Source organism: Phyllobates terribilis, unplaced genomic scaffold, assembly GCF_046119375.1.
Source record: "Phyllobates terribilis strain yellow unplaced genomic scaffold, ASM4611937v1 Scaffold_4__5_contigs__length_816908805, whole genome shotgun sequence".
NCBI lineage: Eukaryota > Metazoa > Chordata > Amphibia > Anura > Dendrobatidae > Phyllobates > Phyllobates terribilis.
Window position 1 is genome coordinate 653,105,405 of NW_027362764.1, and position 20,648 is coordinate 653,126,052.

Sequence of the window (20,648 nt, forward strand, 5' to 3'; positions counted from 1 at the left end):
GATGTACAGAAGTCTTACATGACGAACAGAAAATACTTAAAGTATCATAAAGGAGGTATAACAACTATCGCTGCTGGAACACTATCTGTAAAGTCCACATTGTCTAGAGGTTAAGAAATAAAGTCACCTGCAAAACAGTGGATAGGAATGTGGATGCCAGACAGTGGTCGTGGACCGCGGTGTCCAGACCAGTCACAGGTTTCCTATCCTGTACGGAGGACTATGTGGGGCCATTATTCTGTATGGAGGACTACGTGGGGCCCATTATTCTGTAGGGAAGACTACGTGGGGCCCATTATTCTGTAGGGAAGACTACGTGGGGCCCATTATTCTGTAGGGAAGACTACGTGGGGCCCATTATTCTGTACGGAGGACTACGTGGGGCCCATTATTCTGTACGGAGGACTACGTGGGGCCCATTATTCTGTACGGAGGACTACGTGGGGCCCATTATTCTGTACAGAAGACTACGTGGGGCCCATTATACTGTACAGAAGACTACGTGGGGCCCATTATACTGTACGGAGGACTATGTGGGGCCCATTATTCTGTACGGAGGACTATGTGGGGCCCAATATACTGTATAGAGGCCTGTGTGGGGCCCAATATACTGTATGGAGGCTTGTGTGGGGCCCAATATACTGTATGGAGGCCAGTGAGGGAATTGACTGTGGGGGTGTTTTACTGCACTTTTGTTGGAATCATACTTCATTATCTGCATTATTCAAGGTTATTACTTATTTAAATTACCCCCTTGAGTTTGTTTCCGTATGAAAAAGGTTCATCGTTATATTTGATAAGGAAAATCTTCCTCAACGGTAGACAATGTTTTAATAATTATCTACGTTGGCCCGCGACTTTGTCCAAGCTTTTAATTTTGGTCCTCTGTATATTTGGGTTTGACATCCCTAAAGCATTCGAGTAAATGAGAATAAAGAGAAGTGTTTAAAGTGAATCTTCCACCAGGTTTTTCCTATGTAATCTGATAACAGTATGATGTGGGGGCTGAGAGCATGATTTCGGCAATGTGTCTCTTACTGGCTTGCTTAGAGTAATTTTGATAATCTGATGCTGATCAAATGGTGATTTTATCACTAGAGGACTAGTAAATCTGCTACCAGGTAATCTTCCATATTCATGAGCTCTGTATAATCCCATCAGCGGATTGGCAGCTTTCTGCCAATCAGTGGTGTGGGTGTGGTTATACAGAGCTCAGCATTCAGAGAACTGCTAGATCAGCAGAAGAGAAAACAAATGATTTTATCAAAATCCAAATTGGGAAGAAGAGAAAGCCAGCACCAAGTACTGTTAAGGAGTCTGTAACCAATTGCTGTTTAAGGTAAACTGAGGCACCTCGTCCTGTGGAGACCGGGTGCTACTCCAACTGCAAAAAGTGAGTACAACAAGTAACAATATGGAGAAAAACAAGAGAGCACTCTTATCAAAATGACAGAAAGCAGCTGAGGAAGTGACATCACTGGAATCAGGGTCTCTGCCCCTACATCATACTGTTCTAGGATGAGGTAGCAAAAACCTGGTGACTAATTCCATTTAATATTAATCTTTTGGCATGCAATAAAATCAATTAGAAAAATTTGGAGAACATTTGTACCCAAAGAAATCAGAGTTTGACATAAATCCGCACTGCAGGTCAATTTCCATGCAGATAATACCTGCAGTATGTGGATTAGATTTGCTGTAAAAAAAACAAAACAAAAGACATGTAAATCCACTATGTCACTACTGCGTTCTGCTGTGGATTGTCCTTGCTGAGCCAAGTGAAGTAGACATCAGGTACGGCATCTCTAGGTTCAGGACATGGATACATAGACTAGCGCACCCAACAATACTCAAATTTTTTTCACCAAATTTAAGTCAGAATTTATAAACGTAAGGAGGTTAAAGGACTCAAAAACTCCATCAAAATTCTGAGAATTCGACCTTGCCGAAAAAAAATACGCTACAGACCAACAAGTGGGTACAAGCAAGAGGAGGAAATGTTTTTACACGTAAATTCTGTATCACTTTGCTGTGCAAAATACCATCACAGCGATAGTAAAATATTTACTTTTCCAGCGACGCCTGCCATTCCTTCTTGTAGGCATCATCCAACCATATGTAAACTCTCACCGGAAAACAGAGAGGAATTGTTTAATAAACCGGAATAGCACACGCTGGCGTAAACAGCTAGGCTTTACATAGCACTTTACTTCCCTGCCTTCAGTTTTCTGTGCTGATACTTTATAGTGGATTGGGCAAAACCGATCCATAATTTCTACAGCATCAGTAATTAATCCACAATATATCCCGGCATTCCTGGGGGCAGGGAATAACTTGCCCTATTTCTTCGCCACTCATTGGTTGTGTCACATCACACATACAGCGGATCCAAATGTTCTCTCAGATTTAAAAGACAATCTGGAGTTTTTTTATTCCAGAAATAGCACCAGCCCCGTCCACTGGCTGCGTCATTCATCTCAGCTTCATTCTCTTATATGGTGCTAACTATAGACAAGAGGGGCGCTGTGCCTTTTAATCTCATGCCACGACATACAACCAACAATAAAAAGTGTGAACAACATAGTAAAATACACACATACAGCACTGGACAAAAGTTTGGTAACTGTTCATGCAATGGTTTTCATTGTTCTTATTTTGGTGTGCACATTTTAGATTCAGACTGAAGACAGCAAAACCACAAAGAAACACATAGAAACAAGGAGTAAACACGTGTGATACTAAGCAGGATCTGTGTTAAACACTTAGATCCCTCAAAGTACCCCCTTTACTCTTCAGTGAATGCCAAGTGGGTGTAAATCTGTCATATGAGTAAAGGCGGGGGGGGGGGTACTTTCAGGAATCTAAGGTGTAGCACATATTCTGGTTTGATTCACATGTTTCTTTACTCCTTGTTTCCAGGTGTGCTCCTTTATGGTTTTGCTGCCTTGAGTCTGAATCTCGAATGTGCACGTTCCAACAACAAGGAAAACCATTGTATGAACAGGTGTGTATAAACTTTCAACAGTTACTATATTATATGTTGAAAGTTAGTAGATTTAGACTGAAGGCAGGAAAACCATAAAGGAAACAAGGAGTAAGGAAACGAGTCAAACCAGAATATGTGCTAAAGCTAAGATTCCCCAAAGTATCTCCCTTTTATTCTAGATTTACACCCACATGGCATTCTCTGAAGAGTAAAGGGGGTTACTTTGAGGGATCTAACATACTTTCTGGTTTGTTTCACTCGTGTTTCTTTACCCTTTGTGGTTTTGCTGCCTTCAGTCTGAATCTACAATGTGCACATTAAAATAAGAACAAGCAAAACCATTGCATGAGCAGGTGTGTACAAACTTTCAACTGGTACCATATTATATATATTCTATATACACGCACACCCAGAATGGAACTGCTGGGAATTCTTGCGGCAGGGTGTATTATTTCACTAAATACTAATATTTGGAGTTGATTATTCCCTGCTCTTCAACAAAGGGAAAGTGTATTCACAGAACAGAAACAGAACAATTAACCTCACATTAAAACAAAAAGAATATTGCGTAAGTATCTTCCACATTCCCTAGTAACCAGCACGCCCCGTGTGCTCTTCTCTTAACCCTCATCCATTGCTATTGCTGGAATGAATGGTCCTAGTGACGTCTGATGCTCCTTCTGAATTTTTCCTCATGTTGCCTCAGGGCAGTTGTAAATGTAAGACTTTAGAATATCTGGTATCTGTTATATGGAAATTGCATCTGTCCATCTCTGAACCTGGTTTTATCTCATCATCACAGGATTGACAAAAAAATATATAATTTCTGGGAGCTCAGCCGTCGAAGCCCCCCACCGATTCAGAGAATAGGGGTCCCCAAGTCCGCTGTGTTAATGGAATGCTAGTGTGATTGCATGACCACTGCTCCATTCAATTCTAAAGTGCCGGCAGAGATACAAGAGCCATCAGTCCAATAGACATGAAAGGAGCAATGGTAAAGCACATTCTAGCACTTCACCTGCATGCTGGAAGCCTCAGAGGTTGGGACTAGTGTTGAGCATTCCGATACTGAAATATCGGGTATCGGCTGATATTCACTGTATCGGAATTCCGATACTTAATTCCGATACTTTTATAATATCGAATACCGGAATCGGAAGTTCCCATAATGCCTGCGCTCTGCAGTGTCTGTGAAGGATGACAAGCTGGATGGCAGCGCTCAGCTGCGATCCAGCTTGTCATCAGAATGCCATCCCAGCGTGGGAGAATTCTCCTGATTGTTTAAAAGCCGGCGCGCGGTAAAAAGCCGCCGGCTTTTAAACAATCACGCAGCCCCATACTGCTTCCCCGCAGCCTCCCACCCCGATCCTCCGCTCCCCTCGCCACCTCCAATCCCAATCGTAAATTAGGACCGGGCGGGGAGCGCAGCACCAAGGAGCGAAGGACCCGGGCGGGGAAGCCGGCAGTGAAAAGACTTCACCGCCGGCTTTCCCGTTCTGTGCTGCGCTTTCCCGCCGGTTATTTCAAATGAACAGCTGAGGTATCAGGTGATCCCGATCAGCTGTTCATTTGAAGTAGCCGCGGTGCCCTCAGAGGGTTCATGTGAGTTCATGCTTGACTGCATGAACTCACATCAACTTTCCCACGGCCGCACAGGTCAGCCACTCCTCCCAGACCCGTCATGATTAGTGTGTGTGCGGGGTGTGTGTGTGTGCGGGGTGTGTGTGTGTGCGGGGTGTGTGTACGTGCAGGCAGACAGAGGCCGATGTGACACTACTACTCCCATCGGCCTATGTCTGTCCCCCGTCCACTCCTGCCAGCAGGATCAGCTCGATGGGAGCAGTAGTTTCCATCAGCCTGATCCTGCTATTTAAATTGCCCTACTGTGTCCCCAATAAATTTTAAATACATGTCATTGGTGGCCAGTGGTTACCTAAAAGAAATTAGTTCATACATTACCTGTCCCCGCCGATCGCCACCTAAAATAAAGTAAAAAATAAAAAACTACACCTATACTCACCAAGACACCTAATTCCCCGAAGCCATCGATCTCCTGTAATAAAATATAAAATAATAAACCACAACCTTATCCTTACCCCTCCGTAGTAGTCCACGAGTGTCCCACGAAGATCTCCAGTTTAGAGCAGCCACATAGAATGTGACCGCTCTGAACCGCTGCCGCCACTAGAATGACTGGGCCGTAAGGGTTCACCGGAGTTCAGGCAGCGCTGCTCCGGTTAGCTCCTTTACGGCACTGCTGTATCGTGAGAAATTCCCACGGTACAGCACTGCCGTAAAGGAGGTCTCCGGAGCTGCGCTGCCTGAATGCACTCCGGTGACCTCAGTCAGTGGCTCCCGCTGCCGGGAGCGGACGTGTTCCCGGCAGCGTGAGCTTACAGCAGCCATGCACAGCTGTCACCATCTCCAGATGTGACAGCTGTGCATGGGAGATCAGCGCAGGAACGTGGACAGGTAACTATTTTTTTTTTAGTAAACTAAGAATTAAATAAAATGGTGTTTTATTTCAAATAAATTATTTTTTTCTGGGTGTAGTGTGTGTTTTTTCTTTTTAACACTTTGTAGGTTAGTAATGGGGGTGTCTTATAGATGCCCATCATTACTAACCTGGGCTTCATGGCAGCTGGCGCTGACATGAACCCCACCACTATTACCCCCTGCCACCGCACCAGGGCAGCGTGGAAGAGCGAGGCTAAGTGCCAGAATTGGCGCATCCTATGGATGCGCCATTTCTGGGGCGGCTGACGGCTGGTGTTTCTAGCCTGGGAGGGGGCCAATATTCATGGCACCCTTCCTGGGCTATTAATATCAGCCCCCAGCTCTCTGCCTAGCCTTTGCTAGCTATTAAAATAGGGGGGACCCCACGTCATTTTTTTGGGGGGGGTCCCCCATTTTAATAGCTAGTAAAGGCTAGGTATTCAGCTGGGGGCTGATATTAGTAGCCTGGGAAGCTCCGTGGGTTTTACCCCCTTCCCAGGCTTCAAACATCTGCCCCAGCCGTCTGCTTAACCTCCGCTAGAGACTAAAATTATGGGGGATCCCACGCCATTTTTTTTTTAAATAAATCCTTTATTTTAACACTAAATGACATTTGAGGACTTAATAAAGATGCAGTCCCTAAATTATTATTTATTTTTTAATAAATTTTTCCCAAAACTTTTGACGTGGGCTTCGCCATATTTTTGTATGCCAGCCAGGTACAGCATCCAGCTTCTATGAACGCGCCATTTTCCGGGCGGCCGCGGACTGCAATTTTCAGCGGGGGGGGGGGGGGGGGGGGGGCAGAAAGCTTGGGCCTCCCTGCGCTGCAGATTCCATCCCCCAGCTGCCTAGTTGTACCTGGCTGGACACAAAAATAGGGAGAAGCTCCACGTCAATTTTTTTTTAATTATTTCATGAAATTCATGAAATAATAAAGAAAAAAAGGGCTTCCCTATATTGTTGTGTCTGGCCAGGTACAAATAGGCAGCTGGTGGTTGGGGGCAGCCCGTTCCTGCCTGCTGTACCTGGCTGGACACAAATATAGTGTGAAGCCCCATGTCAATTTTTTTTTAATTATTTCAGGAAATTCATGAAATAATTAAAAAAAAATTATGTGGGGCTTCGCCCTATATTTGTGTCCAGCCAGGTACAGCAGGCAGGAACGGGCTGCCCCCAACCACCAGCTGCCTATTTGTACCTAGCCGGACACAACAATATAGGGAAGCCCTTTTTTTCTTAATTATTCCATGAATTTCATGAAATAATTAAAAAAAAAAATGTGTGGCGCTTCGCCCTATTTTTGTGTCCAGCCAGGTACAACTAGGCAGCTGGGGGCTGGAATCCGCAGCGCAGGGAGGCCCAAGCTTTCTGGGCCCCACCCGCTGCAAATTGCAGTCCGCAGCCGCCCCGGAAAATGGCGCGTTCATAGAAGCGCCATCTTCTGGCGCTGTACCCAACTCATCCAGGGCCCTGATGCGGTGGCTCACTGGGTAATAAAGGGGTTAGGGCCAGCTTGGCATTATCAGCTGGCCCTAAGCCCAAAATTCATGGGGTCACGCCAATATTAGACATGACCACCATGAATTTCTAGTAAAGTATTTAAAAAAAACACAAACACCCAGAATAAAGTCCTTTAATTGAAATAAAGACACAATTCTTTATTGTTCTAAATTAAACCATACTTACCATCACACCCATTCCAGCTGAAGCCAACGATCTCCTGCAATAAAAGTAAAATAATAAAGCAACCTCATCCTTACCTTTCCATGGTTTACAGGACAGCTTCAGCTCTGCTACATCGAGATGACAGGCTGGACCGCAGCAGAACGCTGCCATCCAGCCTGTCATCCCGCGGACACTGAGAAGCGCAGGCATGCTTGCGCTCCTCAGTGTCTCTCTGTGACGTCATCCAGATGAGCCGAGGTCATGTCCAATGAACTCAGCTCACCTCATGCACGTCACTGACAGCGTGGGAAAATTCTCCTGCACTCAGCGCTTCAGCGTGAGAATTCTCCCACGCTGTCAGTGACGTGCATGAGGTGCGCCGAGTTCATTGGACATGACCTCACCTCATGCACGTCACTGACAGCGTGGGAAAATTCTCACGCTGAAGCGCTGAGTGCAGGAGAATTCTCCCACGCTGTCAGTGACGTACATGAGGTGAGCCGAGTTCATTGTCGGCTCATCTGGATGCCGTCACAGCCAGACACTGAGGAGTGGAAGTATGCCTGCGCTTCTCAGTGTCTGCGGGATGACAGGCTGGATGGCAGCGTTCTGCTGCGGTCCAGCCTGTCATCTCGATGTAGCAGAGCTGGAGCCGTCGTGGGAGCCATGGAAAGGTAAGGATGAGGTTGCTTTATTATTTTTCTTTTATTGCAGGAGATCGTTGGCTTCACCTGGAATGGGTGTGACGGTAAGTATGGTTTAATTTAGAACAATAAAGAATTGTGTGTTTATTTCAATTAAAGGACTTTTTTCTGGGTGTTTGTGTTTTTTTTAAATACTTTACTAGAAATTCATGGTGGTCATGTCTAATATTGGCGTGACCCCATGAATTTCGGGCTTAGGGCCAGCTGATAATGCCAAGCTGGCCTTAACCCCTTTATTACCCAGTGAGCCACCGCACCAGGGCCCTGGATGAGTTGGGTACAGCGCCAGAAGATGGCGCTTCTATGAACGCGCCATTTTCCGGGGCGGCTGCGGACTGCAATTTGCAGCGGGTGGGGCCCAGAAAGCTTGGGCCTCCCTGCGCTGCAGATTCCAGCCCCCAGCTGCCTAGTTGTACCTGGCTGGACACAAAAATAGGGCGAAGCCCCACGTTTTTTTTTTTTAATTATTTCATGAAATTCATGGAATAATTAAGAAAAAAAGGGCTTCCCTATATTGTTGTGTCCGGCTAGGTACAAATAGGCAGCTGGTGGTTGGGGGCAGCCCGTTCCTGCCTGCTGTACCTGACTGGACACAAATATAGGGCGAAGCCCCACATCAATTTTTTTTAATTATTTCATGAATTTCCTGAAATGATTTAAAAAAAATTGACGTGGGGCTTCGTACTATATTTGTGTCCAGCCAGGTACAGCAGGCAGGAATGGGCTGCCCCCAACCACCAGCTGCCTATTTGTACCTGGTTGGACACAACAATATAGGGAAGCCCTTTTTTTCTTAATTATTCCATGAATTTCATGAAATAATTTAAAAAAAAAATGCGTGGGGCTTCGCCCTATTTTTGTGCCCAGCCAGATACAACTAGGCAGCTGGGGGCTGGAATCCGCAGCGCAGGGAGACCCAAGCTTTCTGGGCCACCCCCGCTGCAAATTGCAGTCCGCAGCCGCCCCAGAAAATGGCGCGTTCATAGAAGCGCCATCTTCTGGCGCTGTACCCAACTCATCCAGGGCCCTGGTGCGGTGGCTCACTGGGTAATAAAGGGGTTAAGGCCAGCTTGGCATTATCAGCTGGCTCTAAGCCCAAAATTCATGGGGTCACGCCAATATTAGACATGACCACCATGAATTTCTAGTAAAGTATTTAAAAAAACACAACACCCAGAAAAAAGTCCTTTAATTGAAATAAACACACAATTCTTTATTGTTCTAAATTAAACCATACTTACCGTCACACCCATTCCAGGTGAAGCCAACGATCTCCTGCAATAAAAGTAAAATAATAAAGCAACATCATCCTTACCTTTCCATGGCTCCCACGACAGCTTCAGCTCTGCTACATCGAGATGACAGGCTGGACTGCAGCAGAACGCTGCCATCCATCCTGTCATCCCGCAGACACTGAGAAGCGCAGGCATACTTCTACTCCTCAGTGTCTGGCTGTGACGGCATCCAGATGAGCCGAGGTCATGTCCAATGAACTCAGCTCACCTCATGTACGTCACTGACAGCGTGGGAAAATTCTCCTGCACTCAGCACTTCAGCGTGAGAATTTTCCCACGCTGTCAGTGACGTGCATGAGGTGAGCTGAGTTCATTGGACATGACCTCACCTCATGTATGTCACTGACAGCGTGGGAGAATTCTCACGCTGAAGCGCTGAGTGCAGGAGAATTTTCCCACGCTGTCAGTGACGTGCATGAGGTGAGCTGAGTTCATTGGACATGAACTCGGCTCATCTGGATGACGTCACAGAGAGACACTGAGGAGCGCAAGCATGCCTGCGCTTCTCAGTGTCTGCGGGATGACAGGCTGGATGCAGCTTTCTGCTGCGGTCCAGCCTGTCATCTCGATGTAGCAGAGCTGGAGCTGTCCTGGGAACCATCGAAAGGTAAGGATGAGGTTGCTTTATTATTTTTCTTTTATTGCAGGAGATCGTTGGCTTCAGCTGGAATGGGCGTGATGGTAAGTATGGTTTAATTTAGAACAATAAAGAATTGTGTCTTTATTTCAATTAAAGGACTTTACTCTGGGTGTTTGTGTTTTCTTTTAACTTTGACTATGGGGTTAGTAATGGGGGTGTCTTATAGACGCCTCTCCATTACTAACCTGGGCTTGATGTCAGCTGGCATTATAAGCTGACATCAACCCCAACCCTATTACCCCCTGCCACCGCACCAGGGCAGCGTGGAAGAGCGAGGCTAAGTGCCAGAATTGGCGCATCCTATGGATGCGCCATTTCTGGGGCGGCTGACGGCTGGTGTTTCTAGCCTGGGAGGGGGCCAATATTCATGGCACCCTTCCTGGGCTATTAATATCAGCCCCCAGCTGTCTGCCTAGCCTGTGCTAGCTATTAAATTAGGGGGGACCCCACGTTATTTTTTGGGGGGGGTTCCCCCATTTTAATAGCTAGTAAAGGCTAGGTATTCAGCTGGGGGCTGATATTAGTAGCCTGGGAAGCTCCGTGGGTATTACCCCCTTCCCAGGCTTCAAACATTTGCCCCAGCTGTCTGCTTAACCTCCGCTAGAGCCTAAAATTAAGGGGAACCCCACGCCAATTTTTTTTTAAATAAATCCTTTATTTTAACACTAAATGACAAGTACAGTAATCAACACTGTCACTGTACTTCATATATATGTGACTGACATGTTTCTATCTATCTAATCTATGTGTGATTCTCTATTCCTTCTATTCTAAATTGTCGGGTACAGATGCTGAATTGCCGGCCGGCTTTCTTAAAGAGACGGTGCATGAAAACACTATTATTTTTTTAAATAAATCTTTTGCACTAAATGACAAGTACAGTAAGCAACACTGTCCCTGTACTTTATATATATGTGACTGACATGTTTCTATCTATCTAATCTATGTGTGAAGCTCTATTCTTTCTGTTATAAATTGTTGGGTACAGATGCTGAATTGCCGGCCGGCTTTTTTAAAGAGACGGTGCACGAAAACACTAATATTTTTTTTAATAAATCCTTTACACTAAATGACAAGTACAGTAAGCAACACTGTCACTGTACTTCATATATATGTGACTGACATGTTTCTATCTATCTAATCTATGTGTGAAGCTCTATTCTTTCTGTTGTAAATTGTCGGGTACCGGTGTATGCCGCTGATGAATTGCCGGCTTTTCATGTCATTCTACATTATTCTTAGTTGTTTTACTTCATGTAGAATTAACCTACAAGGAAAGAAAGGGTTTATTTTCATTCCGATATTAGTGTCCCATTGACTTGCATTGGTTTCCGGTATCGGAATCGGCGATATCCGATACTTTTTGGGTATCGGCCCGATCCAATCTGATACGATATTTCCTGATATCGGAAGGTATCGCTCAACACTAGTTGGGACCCATTGATCATACTGGTGTCTCTATCCTGTGGATAGGCGATAAATATATAATGAAAAGTAATGGTGCATGCAGGGCCACCTCGTCACTGAGAACATGGGTCCAGATAGCCCCTCCACTAACTCACCAGTGGGCTCAATAGCTGGAGCCCCATAAACCAGATTTTTAAAGCACATCCTAGTCCTGTCTGGCCTCTGAGATGAAGCAAATAGACGTGCAAGGATTGCAGTTGTCCGCAACCCCTGGAGCGAAGGGCAGGGGGGTGGGGGAGGGAAATAAAGAAACCAATTAAATTAAAACCCCCTGATAGTTGGGGGGTCCCGTTGGAGGTTTTTCACTGAGGGCTCACAAGGTTTGAGAAATGTCACAGGGAGCAAGAAGAACTCATTCTCTAGTTCTAAAGTTGTATAGTTTTACAAAAATTGCACTAAAAGCTTTTGTTTTAGCAGCAACTTCAGGGGAAAAAAAGACACAAAAGAAGCTGCAGCAAGACTGTAATGTGTGAATAAACCCCTAACTGGGCAAGTGACTATGTACAGAAGTGAGAGCAGATAGAAGAAAACTCAGGTAAGGTGCTAAGTATTGGCCATTATACAGTATGACTATAGTCACAATGCACAGCACATAACCAATATGGTCACAGTATATGATCAATGGAACATTTGGATATAGGGAGCAGATTCAGGGATGGACAGATGCTTCATATGCCTTCATTATACAACAGATGTCAGATATTCTAAAATGTTCCATTTACAGATGACACTTGAAGACTCTTCATGTTTGGATTTTTACCAAATGAGGAAGAAGCTATTCCCATAGAAACCTTTCTGGAGGATCAGAAGGATGCCAATGCAGCAATCAGCCCACACACATCAATCTCATCCAAGAACTCAAGTATGTGTTCATGGCAAATATGTTCAATGAGAAACCGGTTTCAGGGATGAGTGGCACGGGACAAATGGCCGCATTCAGCAGCCTCTATAGCAGGTGTTTAGTGTATATACAGTGCTGATTGCTGATGTCATCGGCGCTCGCAGCTCATTATCTACATAACAGTTCTTCTATCATTAGCAATGTTTAATTTCAGCTCCTGCACGGCTCATTTAATTCAGCACTAAAAGTTTATTATGTCCTGGCGAGATCCAGTCTCAGAATGGAAAACTTATCAGCCGCCCCTTAGGAGCATACTGCGTATATTTTCACACCCACCCCCTGTCAGCCCACTCAGTGTTGTTACACACATGGTGGAAGATGTGTATATATGCGCACAGGAAAAGTGATGAACTCCCTAGAAAGAAAAAAAAAAAAACTTTTTTTTCACATTTACATGTTTTCCGCTTGGGATAGGTAATAGACTGGTGGAGGTCTGACAACTGACACCCTACCAATCAGCTGCTACCGTTTCCAACTAAAAGTGAACACAGCGCCGTACATTACTTAGTGGCCACTGCCAGGTACTGCAGATCATCTCCTGTTCATTTGTAACAGCTGATTTGTGGGGGTGCTGGATATCAGACCACCTCCGATCTGATATTGATGCCCTATCATAGTAGTGGAAATCCATTAACTTCAGTTCTATAAATCTCCCCCCCATATTCCTACAGAGGTCTGTGATCTCTCATCTCTAGAGGTAATAGATGCCCCGTCAAGTTTCATGTCAGAGATTAGAATAACGATCTGCCTTATTTCCTGACACGACTTCAGTCTGGTCCTTGGGCGATGTCTGGTTTTGCCGCTCAGCTTTATTTAAAGCGAATCTGTCACCTACTTCATGCTCCATCTATGAGAGCAGTACGTGGCAGTGACAGGCAATGTGTGATATGTATGATTATGGGGTAATTTCATTGCTGCTAGTGGCGAGAATCAGAAGTCCAATGTATAGATGATGTGCAGGCTCCCAGCTCCTGACTGACATTTCTCCCTATGCACAGTGATTCGGCTGCAGGCGGGGGGGAACGTGCTTGCTATGCCTGCATTGTGTGCATGTACTGCACAGTTACCACTAAGGCCAGTGATTGGCTGCAGCAAGTGATTGACAGACAGGTCATTAACACTTGCAATAGTAGCAGCATGGAGCGGAGGGGGATTCAGGGGGTAAGTTACTAATATTCCTCTTTCATAACATTTCTTACCTTTTTTAATAATTGGGGGAAATCCCTTTAAGAGGAAAAGCACTTAGAATATTTTTAGCATACTTAACCCCTTTTCTAAACTTAGATGCCCCAACAATCTGGCGCCTGTTCACATAGGGATACATTCAAAGAAATTTTTATCATAATTCTGGTGCAAGTTATTTTTGAAAAGTTGCAAAATTTTTGACAACTCTTGGGTTTCATAAAAACGTTGCGATTTTGTTGTTCTAAAGCGTTGACATGATGCCAAAGCTTGCCTAATCCATGTCGAGCAGTGGCCTTCCATACAACAGAAATGTTACTCCATTCTGGACCTGGGGCAAGATTTCTGGCGTGATGCACGCCAATTGTCAGATGCGCCGACATTCGTCAGATGCCCCGACAATCGTCAGATGCGCCGACAATCGTCAGATGCGCCGACAATCGCCAGGTGCCCCGACAATCGCCAGGTGCCCCGCCAAATGTACCTGAAGCTTCGGGCTCCAACATGCCGCCTTATCAAGATCAGCAAGAAAATTGCCGGTCTTGATGAATCGGGTCATAATGATCAGCCGGGGAAAGTTCTGTTTACCCATACTAGGTTGGAGATGGGTGACCATTTAATACATTGATGAGCTGGGTCTCCTATAGTGGGAGCTGCTTTTAATGTCTCTCCACAGTCTGGCTGATTGAGAAGCATTAGAAATGGAGGAATCCTTTATAAACACAAGCTGTATAAGGTGACCTCACTGCAGATTTTGCTACTGGAATGTTTTGTGATTTGCACGTAGTTTTTTTGCTACCCTACCCCATGCATGGAGCCAAAGTCCTTCGGTGCTAAAAAACGGTTTTACTGACGTGATTCCTCCTTAAAAAAAAACTGCACATTTTGAAGAAGGCCTCATGAATCAGGTCTCGATGAAATTTCCCACATTTTTTTGTTTGCATGGATTAAAAGATTTTGAGGTTAAAATTTCTGCTGATAATATCAGAGACACACTAATAAGGCATGATATGGACCTATTGAGTATTATTGACGGCATATTGCAGATTTCTAAAACACAGATCTGTAATCTGAAGTGACAACGGCAACAATGTGGGACTATGAAACAAAAAGAGTGCTAAATGATCAGAAAGTAAAAAAATAATAGCATTTAACATGTGCCAGGGTTTAAACAACGTGCATTGTTTCCATCAAACGCTTCCGACAACTTCTATTTTCCATTTCCCAAGGTTGTAACCAGAGAGTCCCTGGATGGTGGCACGTGTCACACGCTCATCTCTCCTGCCCGTCCTTACAGGACAAAGGAATTGTAGTTACACTTGTCTGTGCCCGCTCTCCCCACCTGCAGCATGGGTGCAAACATAACTATCGTAAGAGACATATTAAAGGCGTAATTTTATTTATTCCTCTGCAGCAGGTTGTGAGCTGGAGATAACACCAGGGCAGGTCTGCTCCTCTAAGATAATTACACGCTATATGGTTGGGTGTACACTAATGTTAGAGGGTGAGCTCTCTATGTGATATCCTATGTGGGCAGCATCCTTGCAACTCACTATACGGTCAACTTGTTTGTATACTAGACACTTATATAAATAGTATACAATATTTAATATATATATATTATACTGTACATACACATGCTGCAGAGTAAGGATACGTTCAAAAATGGAAGTGCTAACAGTTTATTATTAACAAATGCAAAGTGAATGAACAAAAGCAAAATGTAAATCAATATTTGGTGTGACCGCCCTTTGTCTTCAAAACAGCTTCAATTTCCCCTAGGTACAATTGTACAAAGTTTTTGAAAGAACTCGGCTGAGAGGTTGTTCCAAACATCTGGGAGAACTAGCCACATATCTTGTGTGGATGTAGACTTGTGCGAATCCTTTTGTCTCTTCATATCATCTCAGCCAGACTCGATGTTGAGATCAGGGTTCTGTGGAGGCCATACCGTCACTTCCAGGGCTCCTTGTCCTTCTTTTCGAAGAACGTTTTTAATGACATTAGCTGTATGTTTGGGGGCATTGTCCTGCTGCAGAATAAATTTGGAGACAATCAGATGCCTTCATGATGGATAAGTATCTGCTTGTACATCTCAGTATTGAGGGTGCCATTAATACAGGCCAAATTCTAAACTCCATTAATGAAATGCAGCCCAAATTTGGAAGGCATCTCCACCATGCTTCACGGTTGCCTGCACACACTCATTATTGTACCGCTCTTCAATGTTTCCATGACAAACTGCTTTCTCTTACAAACAAATATTTCAGATTTTGACTCATAGGTTCAGAGCATCTTTTGCCACTTACCTGCACCCCGGTCCCTATGTTTTCATGCACAAACTTGCCTTTGTTTCCAAGTTGAAGGTATGGCTCTTTGGCCATAATGCTTCCATGAAGACCACTTTTGGCACGGATTCTCTATTCTCTGCCAATTCTGAGATGAAGACATTGCTGGATATCTTCTAATATAGACCAGAACAAAACATGATGAGTCTTTCATTGGCTGCTCTGTTTCTCTGGCTGCCCACTGAGTCTACGGTCCTCAATGCTGCCCATTTCTTGATGTCCTCAATGCTGAGAAATACAGGCAGAAACTTGTCCATCATGCATCAACATCGGGGATGCGTCTGATTGGCTCCAAATGTATTCTGCAGCAGGAAAATGACCCAAACCTACAGCCAATGTATTTGAGAACAAGGAGTCCTGGAAGTGAAATTATGGCCCCCACAGAACCCTGATCTTAGCATCATTTCTGTCTGGTATTACATGAAGAAATAAACATTTGCCCAACCCTACATCCAGAGAAGATCTGTGGTAGGTCTTTCAAGATGTTTGGTACAAGCTCCCAATTGAGTTCCTTCAAAAACTTTGTACAAGTGTACCTAGAAGAATTGATGCTGTGTTGAAGGCAATGGGTGGTCACAGCAAATATTGACTTTATTTGATCTTTGCATTCAGTTAATTGATAGAAATAAACTATTAACACATCTATTTTTTAAACAATTCTTACCCTGCCACATACATACATATATATATATATATATATATATATATATATATATATATATATATATATATATATATATATATATATATATATATATATATATATATATATATATATATATATATATATATATATAAGTGCATGCTCTTCAGTCACTACATGCATCCTGGATCTCATAACATTACAAAGTTATAGAGACTTTATTACTAAAGACAGACTACGAGCAGAAGATATAACTTCTCATTTTCCCCATTATTTATCACTGACGGACTTATTTTCACCCGATTCTGCACGCACGTCTTGTGCTAACCGCTCACATAAGCAGAACGCACTGCGCTCAGCTGTGCCGAGTCTAGAGAAACATGATCACTAGCCACCTGCTACCCGAAAAAGTCCACAAAGAATTCAAGTTTATTCTGGAAATTAACCTCTACACTGCCAGCTGGCAAGCCTCAGCAGTACAATAGGGTGCACATAACCAGCCTTGCGGTTGCAGACATCACATTTACACACAGAGTTTTGTGGCATCTTTAATCCCTTTTTTTGTTGCCTGATATTATTTTAAAGTCTCTGTCTTTATTTATGACGGAGTTTATTGGGGATGGTCATTTTCAAAAATTAAAAAAAAAAACCCGTAGCACTCTCGGTTTGGTGTTTATCCTATAGACTTCTGTATAGGACTCGATAAACAATAATACACCACTAAAAATTCACAACATTAAACTAATATGTATATATATATATATATATATATATATATATATATATATATAAATTTATTTTTTATTTTTTTACATGCCATATCGAGCAGAAGGCTTGCTGGAACTTGCAGTCCCATACGGCACGTACAAAGAACACTAGAAATATGCTCCATGCAGCTGGCACCTTACTTCGCAGTCCGGGCTGCTGGGATTCGCCATCCTGCCCTATGTACTGAGCAGGGCACAACACTGGCACTGGTAACACCAGAGCTTTGCGCCTCTTTTTCTGGCAGACTGACACCAGTACATAGATACAGACGTCCTGCTAGAATGCTGGAACTTGTAGTTCTCCGATATCCCAGTGTAAAGCTGCTGCCTATACTGCAGCAGCAAAAAAACATAACTCCATGACAGGTGGCAGCTTTTGGGCACAGTGATCTGCTGTACTTTTTCATCCATATGTGGGGTACGTTTGGGAAATGAAATGAGCCAGAAAAAGGGATTTAAGATGAGATATGGAGGGCAGGTGCCTCATGTAGGAAAGAACTGACAGATGTGAGGGCAGAGCTGCATCAGACGGTTTGTCTGTGGCATATATAAGGGCAAAGTCGAATGGGACGAGCATTACTGTCCCATTCAGATCCTACAAAGTTGTGAATGGACAGTTATACAGCAGAGCACATCCATAACACAAGGGTGGCATAAAATGGGCATAACATCCACATTATCTGTACATTTACAGTACTGCATCTGCCCCAGTATCTAACCCTGCTCCAAAGGGGGATCATGTAGTGGGCATGTATAGGTGCCCTGGCAGCACTAGTGCAGGTTACAATCACCACTTATATTATCCACTAGTGCAGAAACAACTCTCCATAAGTGGGCATGCTTGGACTTGTAGTTCAGCAGCTGATGGTAAATGAGCCGCCCTATTCCAGCATTATACCAGGGCACAGGTGGCACCGGCTTACAAGCAGGTCTGCTCCTCCGGTGTCATCATAAAGGACTGGTCCTGGCACAGGGGAGCCGTGTATAATAATAATAATAATAATAATAATAATAATAATAATAATGTGTAAGATGTGCCATACCTGTGCCCGTCCTGCCCGCTGCTCACAGGCAGTGCCATGCATTCATGTAAGAGCTGGTACAGATGATCACAGACCGGCATGGAGGGAGACAGCTACAGCCATGCAGCGCCCGCCCGGAGCTCAGAGCAGGGCACCCACAGGGGGGCACCCACACAGGGGGGCACCCACACAGGGGGGGCACACACACAGGGGGGCACACACACAGGGGGGTACACGCGGGCAGCACTCACCTCCGTCTCCGTACGTCTCGATGCCGTAGCCGTCCTGCAGCCCGTTACTCCAGGTGCCCTCGTACCGGGCCGGGGTGCACAGACTCTGGCGGACCCCGTAGCGCCCCTTGAAGCCATGGGACCACTCTCCCCGGTACATCCACCTGCCCTTGGTCTCCACTCCCAGCCCGTGCCTCTTCCCCTGAGCCCAGTAGCCCAGGTAGGTGTTCCCGCTGGGCCAGGTGTACACCCCGACTACCTCGAAGCCGTGCGACCAGGAGCCCGCGTACTCCCCCTGCCCCTTGGGCCCCGTACAGATGCCGTGCCCGTGTGCCTTGCCATCCTCCCAACCGCCGCAGTAAGTGCCGCCATCGTCGAAGTCGAAACGTCCGCCCGTCATTCAGGGGAGCAGAGAGGAGCGGGAGCTAGTGACTGTGTCCCGGCGGCGGCATGCACCCTCTCCTGTGCCCTGCACCCTGGTCCGGGCGCGGCGAGTACACCCCCGACATCCCACTCACGGCTGCCAACACCCGGCCAATCCCCAGCCGAGCCCGCCGGCATCATCCGCGCGACCCCGCCCCCCCGCACTGCTCCTCCTCACCCGATCACCGGCACCGGTCCCAAACCGGGATGGAAAACCTCAGGGGAGAGGCGCCCGGAGTACTAGGCACCGTGCTGCAACTCTGCCCATAGAGCCAGCCACTGTGCCCATACTACAAGCCACTGTGCCCATACTACAAGCCACTGTGCCCATGCTACAAGCCACTGTGCCCATACTACAAGCCACTGTGCCCATGCTACAAGCCACTGTGCCCATACTACTAGCCACTGTGCCCATAGAGCCAGCCACTGTGCCCATACTACTAGCCACTGTACCCATACTACTAGCCACTGTGCCCATACTACAAGCCACTGTGCCCATGCTACAAGCCACTGTGCCCATACTACAAGCCACTGTGCCCATACTACTAGCCACTGTGCCCATAGAGCCAGCCACTGTGCCCATGCTACAAGCCACTGTACCCATACTACTAGCCACTGTGCCCATACTACAAGCCACTGTGCCCATGCTACAAGCCACTGTGCCCATACTACTAGCCACTGTGCCCATAGAGCCAGCCACTGTGCCCATACTACTAGCCACTGTACCCATACTACTAGCCACTGTGCCCATACTACAAGCCACTGTGCCCATGCTACAAGCCACTGTGCCCATACTACAAGCCACTGTGCCCATACTACTAGCCACTGTGCCCATAGAGCCAGCCACTGTGCCCATGCTACAAGCCACTGTACCCATACTACTAGCCACTGTGCCCATACTACAAGCCACTGTGCCCATGCTACAAGCCACTGTGCCCATACTACTAGCCACTGTGCCCATAGAGCCAGCCACTGTGCCCATACTACTAGCCACTGTACCCATACTACTAGCCACTGTGCCCATACTACAAGCCACTGTGCCCACGCTACAAGCCACTGTGCCCATACTACAAGCCACTGTGCCCATACTACTGGCCACTGTGCCCATAGAGCCAGCCACTGTGCCCATGCTACAAGCCACTGTACCCATACTACTAGCCACTGTGCCCATACTACAAGCCACTGTGCCCATGCTACAAGCCACTGTGCCCATACTACTAGCCACTGTGCCCATAGAGCCAGCCACTGTGCCCATACTACTAGCCACTGCGCCCATACTACTACCCACTGTGCCCATACTACTACCCACTGTGCCCATACTATCCACTATGCCCATATTACTACCCACTATGCCCATACTACAAGCCACTGTGCCCCTACTACTAGCCACTGTGCCCATGCTACACGCCACTGTGCCCATACTACTAGCCACTGTACCCATACTACTAGCCACTGTGCCCATACTACAAGCCACTGTGCCCATACTACTAGCCACTGTGCCCATACTACAAGCCACTGTGCCCATACTACTAGCCACTGTGCCCATACTACTAGCCACTGTGCCCCTACTACTAGCCACTGTGCCCATAGAGCCAGCCACTGTGCCCATACTACTACCCACTGTGCCCATACTACTACCCACTGTGCCCATACTATCCACTATGCCCATATTACTACCCACTATGCCCATACTACAAGCCACTGTGCCAATATTACTACCCACTGTGCCCATACTATCCACTATGCCCATATTACTACCCACTATGCCCATACTACTAGCCACTGTGCCCATACTACAAGCCACTGTGCCCATACTACTAGCCACTGTACCCATACTACTAGCCACTGTGCCCATACTACAAGCCACTATGCCCAT

At 45.8% G+C, this 20,648-nt stretch overlaps 1 protein-coding gene across 1 annotated transcript in view; it reads right to left on the reverse strand.

Annotated features, from left to right (window-relative positions):
* The window catches only part of JPH1 (junctophilin 1), a 132,458-nt gene extending 113,540 nt beyond the window's left edge, over nt 1-18,918 (reverse strand). The window contains exon 1 of the mRNA XM_073679455.1: nt 18,371-18,918. Within this exon, the coding sequence (XP_073535556.1) occupies nt 18,371-18,749 (379 nt within the window). The 5' untranslated portion in view covers nt 18,750-18,918. The remainder of the gene's footprint in view (nt 1-18,370) is intronic.
* Between the last annotated feature and the right edge of the window lie 1,730 nt (nt 18,919-20,648).